Source organism: Rousettus aegyptiacus, unplaced genomic scaffold (genome assembly GCF_014176215.1).
Source record: "Rousettus aegyptiacus isolate mRouAeg1 unplaced genomic scaffold, mRouAeg1.p scaffold_m13_p_9, whole genome shotgun sequence".
NCBI classification, from domain to species: domain Eukaryota; kingdom Metazoa; phylum Chordata; class Mammalia; order Chiroptera; family Pteropodidae; genus Rousettus; species Rousettus aegyptiacus.
Window position 1 is genome coordinate 104,811,672 of NW_023416312.1, and position 18,498 is coordinate 104,830,169.

Genomic DNA, 18,498 nt, shown 5'->3' on the forward strand with positions numbered 1-18,498 from the left:
ATGTAGTGCACCGTGTCCCCACGTAAGGTGGAGCCAGTTGGGACACTCTGAAACCCTGAGTGTGAATTAGTGAGTGGGGATTAACTACAGAGACCTATCAGTTGAGCCCTGTAGCTCTCGATTAAGCACAGGGCTCGTGAGTCAGGTATTAGGGCAAAACGAAGGTGATTGCTTGATTGCTGCCCTACAGAACACAGAATCGCTCGATCTGGAGGCCTACAATGTATCCATGGCAATGATGACACCTGTTGAAACTCTGTAAATCGTAGTAACAATAGTGTTTGGACTGCTGGGTTCCCTGGTTACCATGGAAATGAGGGTGCTGGCTCCAATTCTGTGTAATCGCAGAATGAATCAAGTATCAATCCTCCCTCTCCGACCCACCCACCCCTAGAACCAGAACCACAAGCATCACCATCACCGTAGCGAAGACTATTTCAGGTGGGTTTCGCGAGCAGCCCCGGGAGCAGGAGAAGCAACTAGCAACCTGATCGAGTATGGAGTGTCGGAGTGCAAGCCCTCATGAGGAAGTGTGAAAAAAGAAACATGGCGGGGCATTTTTTTTTTCAGGAGGAAAAGGCTAGATCTAGTACACCGACTACAATGACATTGTTACTCTCGCTCCTCGCACAGGCGCAGTGCAGGGCGCCTCGGAGCACGCCTACGCGCGCATCCCGCCCTACCCCCGGCTCTGTCTCCGTCTCTCCCTCTCTTTCCATTTTCCTCTCCCTTCCTTCTGTCCCTCGCCGCTCCCCCTCCCGTCACTTGGGCTTTCAGCTTTTCCGTTAGTCCGTTCGCGTCTCTCCTTCCGAGCCTCCATCCCCCTCCCCCCCCTTCCCCTTCGGTCCGGAGCCGACAGTGGCTAGCGCGTGCGCACTGGACCCAGACCCGCGCTCTTTGTCCCCATCTGTCGTTCACACGAACTCAGTCTTTCGCGTTCAGTAGCCAATAGGATCGTGGAAATGGCGGAAAACTGGTTCCGCCTCTGGGGATCAATGCTGATTAGCAGGTCAGATACCCAATCGCGGACGGCAGCTTGCACCCCTGGGGAGGCGCCGAGCTCCATCGTCTCGCTTCCGGCGGTCGCGCGCTCTTTTCTTGGGACGGTAGAGGCCGTGTGGCGTCGCCGTTACTCCGAGGAGAGAAGAGTCGGTAGAGGGTGAGTTTGGGGACGACTCAGTTATTGCCTGGGAGGGGACTAGGCCCCCTCGGGACAATCAGGGAAAGAAGAGCTTCGCCCGGGCGAGGCTGCGTTTGGAGGGAGGCTGCCCCTTCGTCCCCAGGCCCCTTGAGGCCTTGTCCCCGCCGCCCCCCGGCCTCCCCGGCCCACCCGCGCGGGCCCTTCCCTCTGCCCTCGCCTCCCGCTGGACCCTGGTGACCCTTGCTCTCTCTCCGCGTTTCTTAGTGCCACCTGGCCTCGGCTCCCAGCCTTGACAGTGAGCGCCCGGCCCTGCGCCCCGGGCCGTGGGGTCCCGCCGCCCCGAGCCGCTTTGTCGGGTGCCCCGCGAGGCCCTGGGCTCCGAATGCGGGGTGGGCCCCCTGAGCGACATTTCTTTGTCGAAACTCTTAACCGGGAAGTTCATCTGCTCGGCGGGACCCCGCCGCTTCCCTCGTCGGGTTCCTGTGGGTCCTTTTCTTGGTCTGGCTGCCTGGCTGCCCAACCCATGCGCACCATCACTCTGAAAATGTGAAACTTCAGTGTATGGATTTCCTATCGAGTATTTTCCGCTTTGCAGAAACGATTGTCGTAAGGCGACACCTTTCTTTGTGTTCTTAACGGAGAAGTCGAGGGTAGAGACGACGGGGAGGCACTTTGCTATCTTCCATCTAGGTTGAGGTAGGTGGAGGGGGTAGCCAGACAATGCCGGACGCCCTGTTCCGAATTTCACATGGACATCGATTTTTCTCTTTTAGGATACCTTGCGGGGCACTTATACTAAGAAACAGTTCCTTTTGAAATGGAAAATTTACATTTTTTTACTGTAGTGCTTGTCTTTATTTGATAAGTTTGGCTAGATTTATCCTGTCTTTGTCCAACTTCCTTGTCGTTAGATGAAAGGTCCTAGGAAACTCTTAGAGAACTGGAAATGACCAGGTCGGGTGGGTGGCGGGCTCCACAGCCTCAGGCTGATTCCTGTCCCGCGGCCTGAGGGCGGGTAGATTTTTGCCAGATTTCCCTAGTTTCCACCTGAAAAAGTTGATGGTTGTCTCTAAAATGAAGGGGACGTTTACTTAGGTTGCAGATGTGTGTGATGTAGCATGGGGGGCCCTTACCTAAGTGTTCGTGTGACTCTGGTGCCTGGTGGTCTGTCTTAGCCAGCAGCAAATATTTCCTATCAAGCCAGCCCTTAAGCTGGGCTGTTCTTTAGGACAGAAATTCTTGCTGCTGCTGCTGCTGCTGCTTCTCTTTGTGCTTTGTTCTCTTAGAGGCCCCATGGTTATGGGGCAGTGACTTTATCACTTAGGTTTTGGCACATATTTCCAGATGATACTGGTGGTCATCATCATCAGAAGAAGATAGCGACAGTGCTCTTTGAGGATTGAATGCCTGCTTGGGAAAGGAGCACCTGAAGGGAGGGATTGTGAAGATCAGCATTATGGAGACATTTATTTTAAAAAAGTGATTTTTGGTAGAATCGAGAGGAGTGGAGAAAGACTGTTAACATGAAATTCGTCTAACAGCAGCCCCTACCTTGTGTAGAAGTAAGGGCAGTGGCTGCCAGCAGGAACAAGTGTCTTATATATACATGATCTCATTTATCATTTAGTATTTAAAATAACCCCGTGAGTTAGAAATTGTTATCCCCATCCTACAGGTGAGGAAACAGGCTCGGGAGTTAGGTGACGTGGGTAATAAGTTTGCCGGACTCTGAAACTCTGAGATTGAGCTGAGTTTGATGACAAAGCTAGTACAGTGATGAGTGAGATTCTCTGCTCTGCTCCCTCACACTTGTGTGACCTTGGATGGGCATCATTTTTCTTATCCATAAGAATAATAGTTGCGAGTACTAAATGAGATAATGCAGACTTAGCACAGTGCCTGGAACATAATGGTCGATAAAGCTGTTGTATTATCACCTTCACTATCAGGCTGTACTTTCCCCAAGTCCAAAATAAACCTCCTTTAAAGTAATCTTCGGTGGTTTAGAACATGCTAGCACTTTATCCTCAAGGAGGGAGGTCAGTTCTACTCAAAAGTTGCAAAATGCCCTTTTAGAAGTGGAATGAAGTTTGGTTAAGATGTAAATATAGACTTTGTAATATTTCATTTGGAGGGGATCTCTCTAATGATTTATGTTAACGTGCAATGTAAATTGTGGATTCCTGAATGGGATGTGAGGTATTGAGGCTGGGGCCTGGGAGGCTGCAGGAAAAAAAAATGGTTCCTGGGCTTCTCGCCAGAAGTAAGAAGATAAAAAGAACTAGTTGAAGAAATGGCTGTGGAGATGGTTGCAGTTTCTGCCCTGGGCCACTTTGGGGGGTGGAGATTACCTGGGACTTAAACAGGAAAAGGTCTGGTTCTAATGCCTGCCTTACCCCGCCCCCACCTTGGCTGGGGCCGACTTTACATTTTGCTTGTTTGCGTTTTCTTTTATGTATCTTACTTGAAAATTATGATTTCTTTTTTGTTTTTGTTTTTAAAGGTGTTCCATATCCCGGACAACCGCTACACCTATTCATCGCTTTTAAAGTTATTACAACTTTTTGAGAATACAGTGCTGCACTATGTAGCCAAAGTCACAAAGATAGAGTTAATTATTCCATTTGTATCCTAAGGAGATAAACAGAAAGCTATAAGCAAGGAGATATTTACTGCAACCGTGTAATAGGAACACACAGAAAACAACCTAAATGGCTCGTGGTAGTGAGTCGTTCAGTAAATGAGTGTAATCCACACAGACTCAGTGTAGCTGTTAAAAATTATAATGGCGTTGACACTACAAATGATGAGCTAAATACACAGTGGTGCGCTGTGACCCGCGGTCCTTGACCTGATAATGTATGTTTGGGAAGGTAAAGAAACAAAGATGGAAATTATGGGAGGAATATTTACTCTGGGCTGTGCCCCAAGATTTAGCTCTGAGTCTCATTTCTAATGGTGAAGAATTAGAAACCCAAGGGTCCAACACAGCAGGAGCTTGGTTGACAGCTGCGAGCTGTGTCCTCTAACAATTGAAGATTTAGTGACTGAAAAGTGTTGGTCATGTGTCATAGACAAGGCAAATTGCAAAATAGTTCAAGATCTTTATAATAAAGATGTGTCTTGTAATAGGTGCCTTAATGAGAAATGTAAAATTGATGAAAATTGAAGTCTGGGCTTAAATAGCCCCTTTTCAGGGAGGCTCAGCTCACAACTGCTTAAAATTGCTGCCTTTCTCCTTCCACTCCCTTACTTTCCCTGCCCCTCCTTTTTGCCTTTATTTTCCTGTAACACTTAACCTTTAAGTACTGTCGATTATTATGTATATTGTTTCAAGTAGGTAGGCTCCCCGGTAGGTAAGCTCCCCTGGGGGCAGTAGTCTGCTGGGTTCATTGTTGAGTCCCCAGCACCTAGAATAGTGCCTGGCAAATAGCAAGCAGTCAGTGAGATTTATTTGCTGAGTGAATTAGTAAAAATGACAGTAAAAAAATATCAATAGTCTACAAGCCGGACAGTTTTCCTTTTTGTCTGTCTTCTGTTTCTTTTCTATGTTCATGCATTAAAAAAAAACATACCTTCTTTAAGCATTATTTTTCATGTTTACATAGTCTTCATAAATTTTATTGTTAACATAAACGCCATTACAGTGACTATGTCATGGATGTGATTTTTAATTTTTAAAGTTACATCTGCAGAATAAATTTCTAGGACTGGGATTCCCGAGTTAAGGAATAGGAACATCTCCATGGCTCTTGTTACCTGTTGTCTCACAAACAACTTTCGGGTACCATGTTTCATAATTGCATTGATATTTCTAGTTTGGGTCGGATGTGATACAAAATATATTAGGAAAGTTTCTATACCTGTAAAAGTATTCTCATGATATCAATCATCTGACTTACCAAGCCTTTGTCAAATTGTTTCATCTAAGGAATATAACTTGCTCTGTTCATGAAAAGGTCCTGTTCTGCATCTTCAGCTAAATTCTGACCAGAGAGTCTTGTGTTCAGGGGAATGGACTTGGAATTGACTTTGCTATTTTATTTCCTTTACTGAAGAATGTCCTTGGATGAGGAAGACTGTCCCAAGTTAATCTGATCAGTTAGAAAGTTTGCAGTTTAGAACCATTGTATAGTCATCATTTTGTATTTGGTAGCTATTTTTCGGTCCATTGTGATTAATAACGGTGTTTATTGCACCGAACTGGTGTTTTCACGTATTAATTAATTCTCATAGCCACCTTATTATTATCCCTTTTATAACAGCCTGAGGAACCGTGCAGAAGTAGCTTACTAAGTAGTGCAGGACCGCGTGTCAAACCTAAACAGGATCAAGGCCACGGGGACTAGGACTTGCCTGCTGTCTGACCCGCAGGGGGCTAGGACTGCGCAGGTGCCAGGGAAGAGCAAGACATCTGCGATCTCGTCCTTGGGATAACTAGAACCTGTCTCAATAATCATGCTTTGTAAATGAGCTTTAATGTTATGATAGGGCCAGAGTTTCGGGGCTAGATTGGTTGGGGAGGGGGGTTGTTTCCTAGTAGCGTATAAAGCAATCGAGTTGAAAGATTGCTCAGGCCAGTCTAGTGCAAGCCGTTCTCGGCCGGTACTTGTTGGGTTTCTATGCGACGCAGCTGCTAATAATGCCCGCTTGCTTTTCCATGTTGCCATACTTGTTTGAAGTTCCCAGTTGTTCGGATCTGGCAAAGCCAGGACACCAAAGGTGATTCATGGCATGTAAGTCGCCAGGAAGTGGCCGACTGCCTCCTCAGCACCGTGTTTGACAGTCCACATTTTCTTGGCAGGGTGCAAAAATGCAGAGCAATAAGACCTTTAACTTGGAGAAGCAGAACCATGCTCCCAGGAAGCATCATCAGCATCACCACCAGCCGCACCATCAGCCGCAGCAGCAGCAGCCGCCGCCGCCTCCGATACCCGCGAACGGGCAACAAGCCAGCAGCCAGAGTGAGTATGTGGCAAGCGATGGGGTAGTCGCGGGCTCCCTCTGGGGAATGGGCTCAGTTTTAGATGAGTCCTTTGGGACCGTAAAGGAGTAGGTCTTTGTTCTTCTTTTCTTATTTACCTCTTACTACTTCTCAGAATAGAAAAAGGCTGATTCGCTAGAACCAAGGAGCAGACGTGTGTTGCAGGGACGGCCTTCGTGTTCAGGTTGCCGGGCTGTGTTGGCACAGTCTGCCCCTAAGCAGACATCTGCATGTTTTACCTCAGAGCTTGGTTGCTCGGAGGTAGTCAGCAGATGGCTGGTCTTAGGGAAGATTCAGAACAAGTCTTTAAGACAGGATGGAGAAATGGTCTGCTACCCAGTGTTAATGCATTTAGCCCGGGGCATAAGCCAGCCCATGTTTGAAGTGGTAAACTTTGAGCGCCTAACACCTATTGTGTGCGAACAGACCTCAGCCCTCTTGATTTGCAGATTTCTACAAAGACTGCCCTTTCCTAACTCATTTTTTTTTCAGTCTGTTACGGAAGCCTGCAAGAGTGGGAATTGTTAAGGTTACGCAGAGTAGGAAAATCGCACACTCATGTCTTACATTTAAAGATCGGATCCCTTCTCACGTAGAGTTCCTTGACTTGCTTCATTTTCTCTTTGGCCAGTAGTTCCTGTCTTGTCTGTCCGTGTCTGACTCAGTCCAGGTCGGCTCCCGACCCTCAGTAGAGCTGTTGAGAAGTCCCCCCAGATCCCTGGCACTGCCTTCCCCTTCTGAGGTGCAGATTAATGATAGGTGGGTAGCGGATAGAGTGCGTGGGGACATGGCATTTGACTTCTCTGCAGCAATTAGGTTTCCTAATCTAGCAGCTATTGTAGCTCTTTGAGAATGACCGTAAATCTCTGTCTCCTATCTTTTGAGTGATGGCATGTTTTTTCTCAGATGAAGGCTTGACTATTGACCTGAAGAATTTTCGGAAACCAGGAGAGAAGACCTTCACCCAGCGTAGCCGGCTCTTTGTGGGCAATCTCCCTCCTGATATCACTGAGGAGGAAATGAGGAAGCTATTTGAAAAATATGGGAAGGCGGGCGAAGTCTTCATTCATAAGGATAAGGGCTTTGGCTTTATCCGATTGGTAAGTGACTGCAGGTTCATAGCGAAGGCCGCGAAGCTGGAGAATGATGGCTGTGGGACATTAGGCAGCTAGTACTTCTCAGGTGGTCTGTTTCTTTAAAGCTTTGTGCTTGTAGTTGGTGGAACGGGACAAAAAAATGCCAACTTTATTATGTTTTCACTTACAGGTTTTTGTTTCAAGGGCATGATAGGTTTATCTGTCTGAGATACTCAGGCTAAAGTATGCCCTTTGGAACTTTTTTGCTTTAATTAGAAAATTTTAAACCTACGTAAGTAGACAGTAACATAATGAACCTGCATGTGCTGCTCTGTTTCAGTGATTATCAACTCAGAGTTAACTTGTTTTTCTATGCTCTTCCCCTATTTTCACCTCATAAACATTTTCGTATGTTAGATTTTTTTTCAGAAGAGAAGGAAAACAGGTTTTTATTTTAGTAATGGTCAAGGTGTATATCATTGCAGAGCCATGTGCACTGTCTGGCTTCAGACTTTAGAGCCATGATGGGACAGTTTTATTTCTGTCTTTTTTTTTTCAATTGGGCTCAAATACACATGACGTAACATTTATCATGTGACCATTTTTAAATGCATGTCGTGTAAAAACCTGATTCGATTTAGGAAACGTGGGAGGAGGCTGTTCTAGGGATTATCTGTCTACATAAACGAGGAGCGTGATATGGGCAGAACTAGTTTTCCTTCCCGATCTCTCACTCACTCAGGACTATACAGGCGAGTCATTTTCTCTGGGGGACCTCCAGGGTGGAGGGTATAAGTGATTCTGGCTAAACTAGATAACTAGCTGCAATGAAAATATTCTGCCTACTGTATCATAGGAGGGTAGGTTTCAGCCTGATTGTCATTGTCCAGATGATCTGCTGCCACTTGGGAGAATACCCTGCAGTCCCGGTGACCGTGTGAGTGGGATGGACTTCTAGGATTCCCAGTTGGCTTACTGCAAGGCCATCAGAGCAGTTAGGCTAACCCGAGAGTTACCGGAACATGAGTCCACTCTTCCGGTCTGTCCCTGTTTCTTCATATGCTGCTTGTCCAGGTTCTTTTTTGGAGACATTTTGTGTTGAGCTGTGCTGCTTTGGACTCTTGATGGCAGTGTAGTCGCTCTGCCAAAGTGAGATAATTCTGACGTCCCCCTGCTTTTCAGGAAACACGGACCCTAGCAGAGATAGCCAAAGTGGAGCTGGACAACATGCCGCTCCGTGGGAAGCAGCTGCGCGTGCGCTTCGCCTGCCACAGTGCGTCCCTTACGGTCCGGAACCTCCCTCAGTATGTGTCCAACGAACTGTTGGAGGAAGCCTTTTCTGTGTTCGGCCAGGTGGAGAGGGCCGTGGTCATCGTGGATGATCGGGGAAGGCCCTCAGGCAAAGGCATCGTGGAGTTCTCAGGCAAGCCAGCTGCTCGGAAGGCTCTGGACAGATGCAGCGAAGGCTCCTTCCTGCTGACCACGTGAGTGAGGGGTCATTGGTGGCTCAGCCTCAGCCCATGCCCGGCAGTCAGTTACCTCCAGGAGCCCCGTTCCCATGGTCTTGCCAGACTGGTGATTGGCCATGTCACCCTTCTGGCAGGGCGTTGGGCATAATCTTAAATTTTTGCAAGTGTGCGAGGATTGAGAAGTAAACCTTTTTGATCCTGCACTAGGTCGTTCAGTCCATGTTAAACGTTCCCCTGGAAGTTCTGTAACTGAGAAGCCGCTTCGCGCATGCGGCATCTTCGCGTTGTTCCGCGTAGTGCTCTGGGCCGCCCTAGACAGCAGACACGTAGGCTGCATTGACCACATGCTTGGACCGATTTTTAAAGCTGTATTCGGAGGTCCGGAGCCTGACCTGACCCTGTCCACCCCAGGTTCCACATTATGCCACCAAAAGGAGTCCATGACTGGGGATGGGATAGAACAGTGGCTTCAGAAGCTTGCCAACTTGTCCAGGCCCGAGCCATAACTGGCTCCCTGTGTCACGGCAGATGTGGGAGGCAGCCCGGGGTGGGCTCTGGCATGGGTAATGCTCAGATGCTTTCTTATCCCAGATTTCCTCGCCCTGTGACCGTGGAGCCCATGGACCAGTTAGATGATGAAGAGGGACTTCCGGAGAAGCTGGTCATAAAGAACCAGCAGTTTCACAAGTAGGTGGTTCCGACACAGTCCTCCATTAAGTGCTTGCGTGTTCTGAAAGCACCTTGTCCAGGAACGTGTGAAAAGGGGAGCGCATTGCTGAGTTGGGGCAGGGGGGTCTCGGACACGGCCCTAGTAACCCCGGAATGTCGTCCATAGGGAGCGAGAGCAGCCGCCCAGATTCGCACAGCCGGGCTCCTTTGAGTACGAGTACGCCATGCGCTGGAAGGCGCTCATCGAGATGGAGAAGCAGCAGCAGGACCAGGTGGACCGCAACATCAAGGAGGCGCGCGAGAAGCTGGAGATGGAGATGGAGGCTGCTCGCCACGAGCACCAGGTCATGTTAATGCGGCAGGGTGAGTACAGGCTGCGGCCCAAAAACCGGAAGGGCAGCCTGTGTCATTTTCGGGGTTCCTTTGTAGCGATCGGGAGGGAAAAGCCCAGACCTCTCCATCAAGTGTCTGAAGTCTGTCGTTGAGCCTGGAGGTGTGGCAGAGGGACCGGGCTCTGCGCAGAGAGGGCAGTGGTGGCTTTGGCTTCATTCTGGGATCAGAGATCAGATCCCCTTTGCTTTCTGGATCTGTGATTACGGACAGTTACTTGGCCCACGAGAGAATGACGCATACTCTCGACTGCGCCATTTTTTTTCTAGATTTGATGCGGCGTCAGGAAGAGCTTCGGAGGATGGAAGAGCTGCACAACCAAGAAGTGCAAAAACGGAAGCAGCTGGAGCTCAGGTACCTCTTTCTCGCTGACGCCTTTTCTCTGACAGCTCCGAAAGGTGACGTCTCCCTTCTGCCTCCCATGCCCGCGCCGCCTCACGCACTCGCACGTGCGGGAAGCCGTTGGCAGACCTTTCCCCGCTGCTGCCTAAGTTCTGCCTTTGGAGGGGAGGCGTGTCAGCGGCCCGCGGATCTGGGCGGCAGTAGAGACAGAGCAGCCGCCTTTCTACCGGGCTCACGAGGCTCCTTTGGGAAAGGAGAGCGTTTTCCCCTGGCGGATGCGTGCGAGTTGCTGTAGGGTTAGGCACTCGTGACACTGACTTTCTGGAGAGCGGTGAGAGTTTTTGGTGGGCTCTCGATCGCCACCTCGGCTGAGCCCCCTGCTAAGCTGAGCCGCTCAGGGGCCGGAGTGCCTCTGCTTAAACACCTTGCTGACTCCAGGCAGGAGGAGGAGCGCAGGCGCCGTGAGGAGGAGATGCGGCGACAGCAGGAAGAAATGATGCGGCGACAGCAGGAAGGATTTAAGGGAGCCTTCCCCGATGCGGTATATGTCTTTCCATGTGCATGACGTGCCAGGCCAGTCATGATAGGCAGACGCGCTGTGAACTGTCCGCTGAGGCTGTAGGACACGCCAGGTTCCCGTCCGTGTTCCCCTTCCGTGACACTCTGAGAATTTGTAGGAAGGGAAGGGAAGGTTTGATGGGGGGCTCCTCTCGCTCTACAGGCAACTTAGGATGGAAAGCTGGGGCTGCAAGACGAGCTAGATCCAGTCCTGTGGCAGCCTGGACCAGTCCTCCGTTGTCCTCACGATGCTTGTCCAGGCCAAGCCTTAGAGGACGATGCCTGCCTTTCCCCTTTCCTTTCAGCTCTCCTGTTCCTAATAGGAGGCTTCTCGTTTGTGTCCTAGTAGCTCCAACCTTGAACTCACTGCACTCCTAGCGAGGCACTGTCATTGGCGTTCCCCACCTTGGTCTCAGTGCCCTTGGGGTGTGTCACCGCTCTGTCTGATTTCCCTAGTGCGAGGTCGTCAGTGGATTGTGGGAGAAGGCAGTGCCGTCTCGGACTGTCTTCAGTGGTTTTTGTTTTTCAGAGAGAGCAGGAACTTCGCATGGGCCAGATGGCCATGGGAGGTAAGGCCCCGGGAGGTTAGTGGCTCTGAGTTCCCCTCTTGTCTCATCTCGGGCAAGCTACGTAGCTGTTTTTACCTGGTCCAGATTTAACGGGTTGACATTTCTGGGAGCACCGTGATTTGGGGCTGGGGTGTAACGTCTTCGTCCAGAGGTGTCGTTGAATTGTTTCCTTTGAAACAAAGATACTGATCATCTCTGCTCCTTGTACTGATCATACGACTCTGCTTTAGGTGCCATGGGCATAAATAACAGAGGCGCCATGCCCCCTGCTCCTGTGCCGACTGGTACCCCAGCTCCTCCAGGACCGGCCACTATGATGCCAGACGGAACCTTGGGATTGGTAATACACTGCAGGGCCTTACGGTAGCTCTACACGCTAACAGGACAAAGGACTTTGCCCTCACACTCCCGGGCCTGGCCACGGTTTGGCTCCGGTTGTCAGTCAATAGGATGACTGTTACCCATTAAATGTCACCTCGAGATTTTTATCTTTCAATCTCGTGCAAACCCAGTCTCTAACTATACTTAGGCGTTGGGCAGATGCCTCTGATGGGCCTGTCTGACGGTTTAGTTACTATCCTGGGTCAAACACACGCGTTTTTGGAGGGAAGATAATGAAGATTAGACATTAACACATAACAGAGATGTGAAGCCAAAAGGCTTTATGGCTCATTCAGTCTGGTGGTGGTTTTAGTTCTAATGTCAAAATGTTCAAACTGGATAGGCTTCGGGTTGCTTGCCCTTGTCCGGCAAAAAGGATATGGCTACAACGCACCCATCCTGGGATTTTCGTACGTCACGTTGTTTAGCAGATAAGACTAGAGATAAAAAGGTAAAGGCGGGACGGTGGGGGGGCGGGGGTCCCCGATTCTGGCAGCCTTCCTTCCGGGGATGGGTGCTACAATCCTGAACAGGCTCAGAGGCCTCTAGCATCAGGAGCCTTGAACAGCTGGGTGGAGATGGCCTCTGAGGGAGGGACTGCTGATGGGTGGGAAGCTTAGGACCTAGGCTCTATTGTCACGTTGTCCTCCTCTTCTCTTTAAGACCCCGCCAACAACCGAACGCTTCGGCCAAGCAGCTACAATGGAAGGAATCGGGGCAATTGGTGGAACCCCCCCTGCGTTCAACCGTGCGGCTCCCGGAGCGGAATTCGCTCCAAACAAACGTCGCCGATACTAATAAAATTGCAGTGTCTAGTTTCCCAGAACCCTTAAGAGAAGGACCCTTTTTGGACTAGCCAGAATTCTACCCTGGAAAAGTGTTAGGGATCCCTCCCAGTAGTTAGGTCTTCCCTGCCTGTCCACTCCAGGGAGTACGCTGGAGGCAGAGGGCAAGGGAGGGGCGGTGTCTGCCGAATCAATCAATTCCGTGTGGTATGTCGTCTAACTCAGCGAATCATGTGGTGCGCTCCTGAACTCCCAAGTGATTTGGGAGGGTCAGGAGGTGGGGGAGTCGTGGCAAAAAGGATTCATTTCAGTCAGAGCCCCGTTCATCTTGATCATTCCGTTCTTTGCGCGTCCCGTCCTACATGCCTTCTCGCTCTTCAGCCCCCGCCCCGGCGACACTGCCAGGCATACCCCAGCACCCGCGCATCCCCAATGACCTTGGCCTTGCCCTCCGTTCACTCCCAGGTGGGAATTCAGGCAAATGTCCGCAGCGGTCACTGATAACATACATACGGTTCTGTTATAGCCCATGTATTGCCCCCGCCATGTCCCAAGGAAGACATTTTCTCTTAGAGCTTTTCATTTTAGTACACCTTTAAAAAATCTTGTTAAGTTGCCGCCTTCATTTTCTTGGGTCAGGACGACCCAGGAATGGCCCTTTTGTGTCTGATGTTGCTGTTCATAGCTTTTTTTTGGTAGGCCTGGTGCAGTCGATCGGACAGTGGCCCTCAGCCTTGCCTATCCTAGGTAGTCACGCTGTGCATTTTTTATTGGTGTACCACGTTTGGTTTGTCCCTGATACCTTTGGAGTTTTTCTGAGAAATGGAGCAGTCATGCAGCATCGACTTATTAAAATACATTTTAAGCCTTTTAATTTCCTGTGTGATTTTTGCGGGGGTTGGGGGCGGGAGGGAGGGAGGGCCATTCTGCCTTGGCAGGAGCACTGCGCCCCAGGAGGACAACCCTTTGTGCCCCTTGGCCTAAAGCATCAGTTGTCTGGAGGGTGGCCACATGCTATGGCTGAAGTGACCCAGGTTCATGCTTGCGATGGTACACGTTACTTGAGGATGGAGGAAGGCTGCTGCCCCACAAGGTCAGATAGGCCAGAGGGATCGGGCAGCCTCGCCAAGCCGGGAGGGGTCTCCATGTTGGCACTTGTTCCTGGGCAGCTGCTGGCCCGTCAGGGTTGACACCGCGGTCGACCTAAAAGTGCCTCAGCGGTGCTGAGCTGACCTCACCCCAGGCCCCAGCCCTGCGCTGCCTGCTCCTTTTCTCGAGCCTCAGAGCCGAAATCCTCCTGAGCTGTCCCCATTGGCCGGGAAGAGCCAAAGACGTTCCCTTGCCCATGTTAGGAGGTGGCCGCCTCCCGAACTAAAGATAGACACAGCTGGCCCTCGCGGGCAGCTAAAAGCCTGCAGACTGAGAGGTGTGCCCCACTCGGCAGCCAGGCTCCTTGAAATACCCTTTCAGTAATCCTCCCAACGCCTCCATGTCTCTGCTCTGCCACAACAAAGGCTGTGGGCAGCGCTTTGACCCCGGTGCCAACCTCCCTGGTGAGTAATCTGGATCTTGCCAGGGGGCTCTTGGGGTGCTGGCGGGCGGTTGGCCGTGGACAGTCTCTTCAAGGGGTAGAGAGAGAAATCGCGCATGCCCGCCTCAGCTTAACTGGTCTGGGTGATCGTCAGTCTTCACTGTTTTTTTTTTATATGGAAAAAAATATAAGTGTGTAAACCTGGGCACGGGCACCCTTCCCTCCTTGACCCTTCTACCGGTATTCACAGATGCCTGTTGCCATCACCCCGGGGTCCCAATCTTCCACGATGCACTTAAGGTGAGGCGTAGCTGGGGATGGTAGCAAGAGCGTTTCCCCAAGGAGATACACCCTGGAACCTGAGCTGAGCTGGGTCTCTTGTCCCCAGGGTTGGTCCTGCTGCCGGAAGCGAACTGTAGACTTCTCTGAGTTCTTAAACATCAAGGTAAACTCCCGACTTCCTTAGATTCTGCGGCCCACGGGAGTCCATCTCTCATGCTTCTCTCCTCCTCTGGACCAGGGCTGCATTGTGGGGCCACACTGTGCCGAGAAGCAACCTGACGCCCCTCGCCCTGAGGACCCAGCCACAAGCAGTTCGCTTCAGGAGCAAAAACCCCCGACTACCATTCCAAAGTCAGCAGAGACTTTGCGCCGGGAGAGGCCCAAGTAAAGGAAGGGATCTCTGGGTTTTTCCTATGTTAATGGAGCTTTGTAGGAGTGACTGACTAATGGGTCACTGGGGTTTGGGAGCTGGGGAGCAGGCACGCAAGCGAGGATGGCCAGGCGTCAGGCTTGGCGTGTGCCACAGCAGGGGTCCTGTGTCTGGGAGTCACGCTTATTGTAAGGGGCTGCAGGCCGATGGGCTGGGGGTTTGGAGTGTGAGCAGACAGCAGCCCTGGATCCGTACTTAGTTATAATACAAGGGGGGTGGTTGGGGATGACTTGATTTTTTTTCCCTTTTGGAAAAGAGCTTTAAAATAAGTTTTATGTCAAGAAAAGGGTGTAGTAGTGTTGGCAGTAGTATCGGCTGCAGAGTAAGTGAATTTTGCGGAGCTAGGATGAGCAGCAGAAGAAAGTCATATTCGGTCCACACCTAATTAGATGAAAAAGAAGAGGAAATGATGCAACTCTGTCCCCCCACGGTCAGGGGTTTGGGGTGCACACAGAGAAGAAAACGGGCCGCGCGGTTGCTGCTTAGTGGCAGCAGACTCGGGCTCCATCGGCACCTGGCACCCGGGGGAGGGTTGGAGCTGTTGGCCCCGGTTAATGAGTCAGAACGAAGTCACCCCACCCATACCCCCTAGGTCAGAGTCGCCTCCAAAGCTGCTTCCACTAAATATATCCCAAGCCCTGGAGGTGGCATTGGAACAGAAGGAGTTAGACCAGGAGCCCGGGGCCGGTAAGTGGGTGCCTGGTGGGACAGGCCTCGCAGAGCGAACTCAGGAAGGGGGCCCTTGGGCGGGAGGAATGGGCGGGTTCCTGACTCTGTTTCCCCCGCCCAGGACTTGACAGGAGTCTGATTCGGACTGGTTCCAGCTGCCAGAATCCCGGCTGTGACGCTGTGAGTGAGAGCTCGTGGGGGCTCCAGCTTGTGGGCGAGGGGCGCGGCTCCCGTGGGTGACTGGGTCTGGCTCGGAGGCTGCGTGGGGTGGACTTCACAGTGACCTGACGCTGTCCCTCTTCTCTGTGGTCTGTCTCAGGTTTACCGAGGTCCCGAGAGCGATGCTGCCCCGTGCACTTACCACCCAGGAGCACCTCGATTCCACGAGGGGTGAGGGTGGGGACCGGGTGGCTGCGGGACAGCTCTCTGCCAAGTTTGACTGAGATGGGAGCGGGGGCTTGTGGGGACATGGAGGAGCTGTGCTGAGTGGCCTTCACCTCAGGATGAAGTCTTGGAGCTGCTGTGGCATTCAGACCCTGGACTTCGGGGCCTTCCTGGCGCAGCCGGGATGCAAAGTGGGTAGACATGACTGGACGCGGCAGGTAAGCCCCACCGTTCCTGAACTCGTGATGAGAGGCCACTTCCAGAAATCGTTTCTCCCCACTGCGCCTCGCGGCCAAGCTCTCTCCATCCCCCTTGTGTGCTGCGCAAACGAGATTCCGCTCCTTATCCCGCCACAGCCCAGAGGCCTTGCTGCGGGAGGTGGCGTGACTATCTCAGGCCCCGCCATCTCTCCTCCGCACACACCTGAGGACTCTCCTCGGGTTAAGCATTCATCTCTCCACCCACTTCTCCCATCTTCTCTTTAGCTGCCAGCATCTTGCCGTCACGATTGGCACCAGACAGAGTCCTTGGTGGTGGTGACTGTGTATGGGCAGATCCCACTGCCTGCGTTCAACTGGGTGAAGGCCAGTCAGACCGAGGTGAGCAGCGTCCGGGCCCTCAGCATGGAGGTGCCACTGTCCCCGTGCTCGGTCAGGGTTACCTGGCTGACCCGTGGATGTCGGGCTCATGGCTCCGGCCTGGTCGTGTGTCGTAGTGACAGCTTCCGACCTGGGATTGTGACTGCCCCTGTCATTCTTTGCTCTCAGCTGCACATCCACGTCGTGTTTGATGGGAACCGTGTGTTCCAGGCGCAGGTGAAGCTCTGGGGGGTAAGTGAAGACGAGGGCTGCGAGGGGGGGGGGGCGGACGCGTGGGCAGAGGGCGTCTTGAGGGACGGAGTCGTAGCGCGAGAACGTGGAGGTTTTCTCCTCGTTCGCTCGGATTCTCTCTCTCTCCCTCGCCCTCTCTCTCTTTCTCCCTCTCTTCCCCCTTCCCTCTCCCTTTCTTTCCTCCTCTCTCCCTTACTATATTGTCTTATTTGACCATCTTTCCCCCAGCCTTCCATTTTTTGATTTTCTTCTCTGTCATTCATCGCCACCCACCCTGACCCCAAGCCCTTCCTTTGATTTCCTCACTTTCTCTTTCTTCTGTGTTCCTCTATCTTTCCCTCTTCCTCAGGTTATAAACGTGGAGCAGAGCTCTGTCTCCTTGATGCCATCTCGGGTTGAAATCTCCCTGGTGAAGGCTGACCCAGGCTCCTGGGCCCAGCTGGAGCACCCCGATGCACTAGCTGAGAAGGCCGGGGCGGGGGTTGGGTTAGAGATGGATGAGGAAGAATCTGAGGACTCAGATGATGATCTGAGCTGGACAGAGGAGGAGGAAGAGGAGGAAGCGATGGGGGAATAGTGACACCAGACAGTCACGTGTCTACACAGGACCTCAATGACTCTCTTAGGATCTCAGAGACCAGGATATGCTTGGCCATGTGATACTGGGCAGCAGGAGGCTGAAGGAGGAGAGAACAAAAGTGTCCAAACCATGCTGTTTTTTCCCCCTAAATAAATCTTGTATTCTGCGCTTTCACATAGTGTCGTTCTGTCACCTCGCTGAGATCGTGTGCATCCCCCCAACTTCTGTGTGTGTTCCATGCGCACGTGACAACCAGCACGTGCACGTTCAGTCTGTTCTCTACAACTGTCAGGTATTTGCCGCGTACTTTCTCTGGCCCAGCTATGTGCCAGGTGGCTTAGAGATGTCTGAGAAACAGGAGACGGACTCGCTCCTCCTCGGAAAACTAGCCTAGCTGACAGACAAGTCAAGGCTAATGTACACGAAATAACAATAGAGAGTAACAGGTCATTAAACTGAGTGCGAATTGTGCGGTGCCGTTTTTAACAGCCGTAGGACTTGAGAGATTGGAGAAATTAGTGTGGACCGTGGTAGAAAGGGAAGGCTCCTCAGAGGAACTACATTTTTTACAGCTTTATTGAGATACGATTCACTCATTTAAAGTGTAAAATTCAGTGTTTTTAAGTATATTCAGAGTTGTACAACCACAATAAATTTTACAACATTTTCATCACTCTGAAAAGAAACCCTGTGCCCCTTGCCAGTCCCTCCCAACGTCTCTCCAGAGTCATAGCCCTAGGCAACCACTAATCTGTACTCTGCGTCCCTGGGTTTGCCTCTCAGGGATATTTCCTGTGAATGGAATCATACAGTCTGCAGTCTTTTGCGATGGGCTTCTTTCACTTAGCATGTTTTCAAAGTTCACGCATGTCGTAACATCTATCAGTACTTCATTCCCTTTTTATATGTCACCGAGTGACAGCACATTTTATCTATTCTTCAGCTGAAGGACATTTGGGTTGCTTTCTACTTTCGGCTCTCATGAATATTCTTATGAACGTTCACGCATAAGTTTTCACGGGCACGTATGTTTTCATTTTTCTTGGGTATATACCTAGGAGCGGAAGTGCTGAGTCCCAAGGTAACTGTTTGAGGATCTGCCACACCGTTTTCCAAAGAGGCTGCAGCACTTTACATTCCCACCAGCTGCATCAGGGGCTTCCAGTTCCTCTATATCCTCAGTAACACTTACTTGCCTTTTTGATTCTAGCTCTCCTACTGCATGTGACGTGGAATCTCATTGCGGTTTTAATTTGCATTTCCCCGATGGCTAAGATATTGAGCATCTTTACATGGGCTGCTTATTGGCCATTTGTGTCTTATTATTTGGAAAAATATCTATGCTTATTTTTTCCTATTTGTTAATTGAGCGATTTGTCTTTTTACCGAGTTGTATATTTTAAAAATATATTTTAGAGACAAGGCTCT

General features: G+C 51.0%; 2 protein-coding genes across 5 annotated transcripts; both read left to right on the top strand.

Moving 5' to 3' along the window:
- The first annotated feature begins 1,036 nt into the window (after positions 1-1,036).
- On the top strand, positions 1,037-13,238 carry NONO (non-POU domain containing octamer binding). Of its 3 annotated transcripts, XM_016150963.2 has the most exons (13): positions 1,046-1,159; positions 1,737-1,837; positions 5,946-6,105; positions 7,032-7,225; positions 8,384-8,685; positions 9,262-9,357; positions 9,506-9,702; positions 9,999-10,083; positions 10,510-10,612; positions 11,159-11,198; positions 11,429-11,538; positions 11,923-12,030; positions 12,243-13,238. In XM_016150963.2, the coding sequence occupies exons 3-13, from the start codon at positions 5,955-5,957 to the stop codon at positions 12,375-12,377; spliced, it is 1,521 nt and encodes a 506-aa protein (XP_016006449.1). In that variant the 5' UTR covers positions 1,046-1,159; positions 1,737-1,837; positions 5,946-5,954; the 3' UTR covers positions 12,378-13,238. The 3 variants fall into 3 exon arrangements, with proteins under 3 accessions (XP_016006439.1, XP_016006449.1, XP_036082556.1); XM_016150953.2 differs by lacking the exon at positions 1,737-1,837 and having other exon boundaries at positions 1,037-1,159; XM_036226663.1 differs by lacking the exon at positions 11,923-12,030.
- A 67-nt stretch (positions 13,239-13,305) lies between these two features.
- ITGB1BP2 (integrin subunit beta 1 binding protein 2) lies at positions 13,306-17,658 on the top strand. 2 transcript variants are annotated; one of them, XM_036227288.1, is made up of 11 exons: positions 13,306-13,917; positions 14,146-14,195; positions 14,284-14,340; positions 14,416-14,561; positions 15,200-15,294; positions 15,398-15,456; positions 15,596-15,666; positions 15,779-15,878; positions 16,146-16,259; positions 16,428-16,490; positions 17,117-17,658. In XM_036227288.1, the coding sequence occupies exons 1-11, from the start codon at positions 13,854-13,856 to the stop codon at positions 17,462-17,464; spliced, it is 1,167 nt and encodes a 388-aa protein (XP_036083181.1). In that variant the 5' UTR covers positions 13,306-13,853; the 3' UTR covers positions 17,465-17,658. The 2 variants fall into 2 exon arrangements, with proteins under 2 accessions (XP_036083181.1, XP_016006593.2); XM_016151107.2 differs by having other exon boundaries at positions 16,840-17,244.
- The last annotated feature ends 840 nt before the right edge of the window (positions 17,659-18,498 follow it).

Coding starts and splice junctions, on each gene's coding strand:
- NONO (XM_016150953.2), top strand. CDS start 5,955: ATGCAGAGCAATAAGACCTTTAACTTGGAGAAGCAGAACCATGCTCCC. Junction 9,358..9,505: donor AAGAACCAGCAGTTTCACAA/GTAGGTGGTTCC, acceptor TGTCGTCCATAG/GGAGCGAGAGCAGCCGCCCA. Junction 9,703..9,998: donor GGTCATGTTAATGCGGCAGG/GTGAGTACAGGC, acceptor TTTTTTTTCTAG/ATTTGATGCGGCGTCAGGAA.
- ITGB1BP2 (XM_036227288.1), top strand. CDS start 13,854: ATGTCTCTGCTCTGCCACAACAAAGGCTGTGGGCAGCGCTTTGACCCC. Junction 14,196..14,283: donor TCTTCCACGATGCACTTAAG/GTGAGGCGTAGC, acceptor TCTTGTCCCCAG/GGTTGGTCCTGCTGCCGGAA. Junction 16,260..16,427: donor TGAAGGCCAGTCAGACCGAG/GTGAGCAGCGTC, acceptor CTTTGCTCTCAG/CTGCACATCCACGTCGTGTT.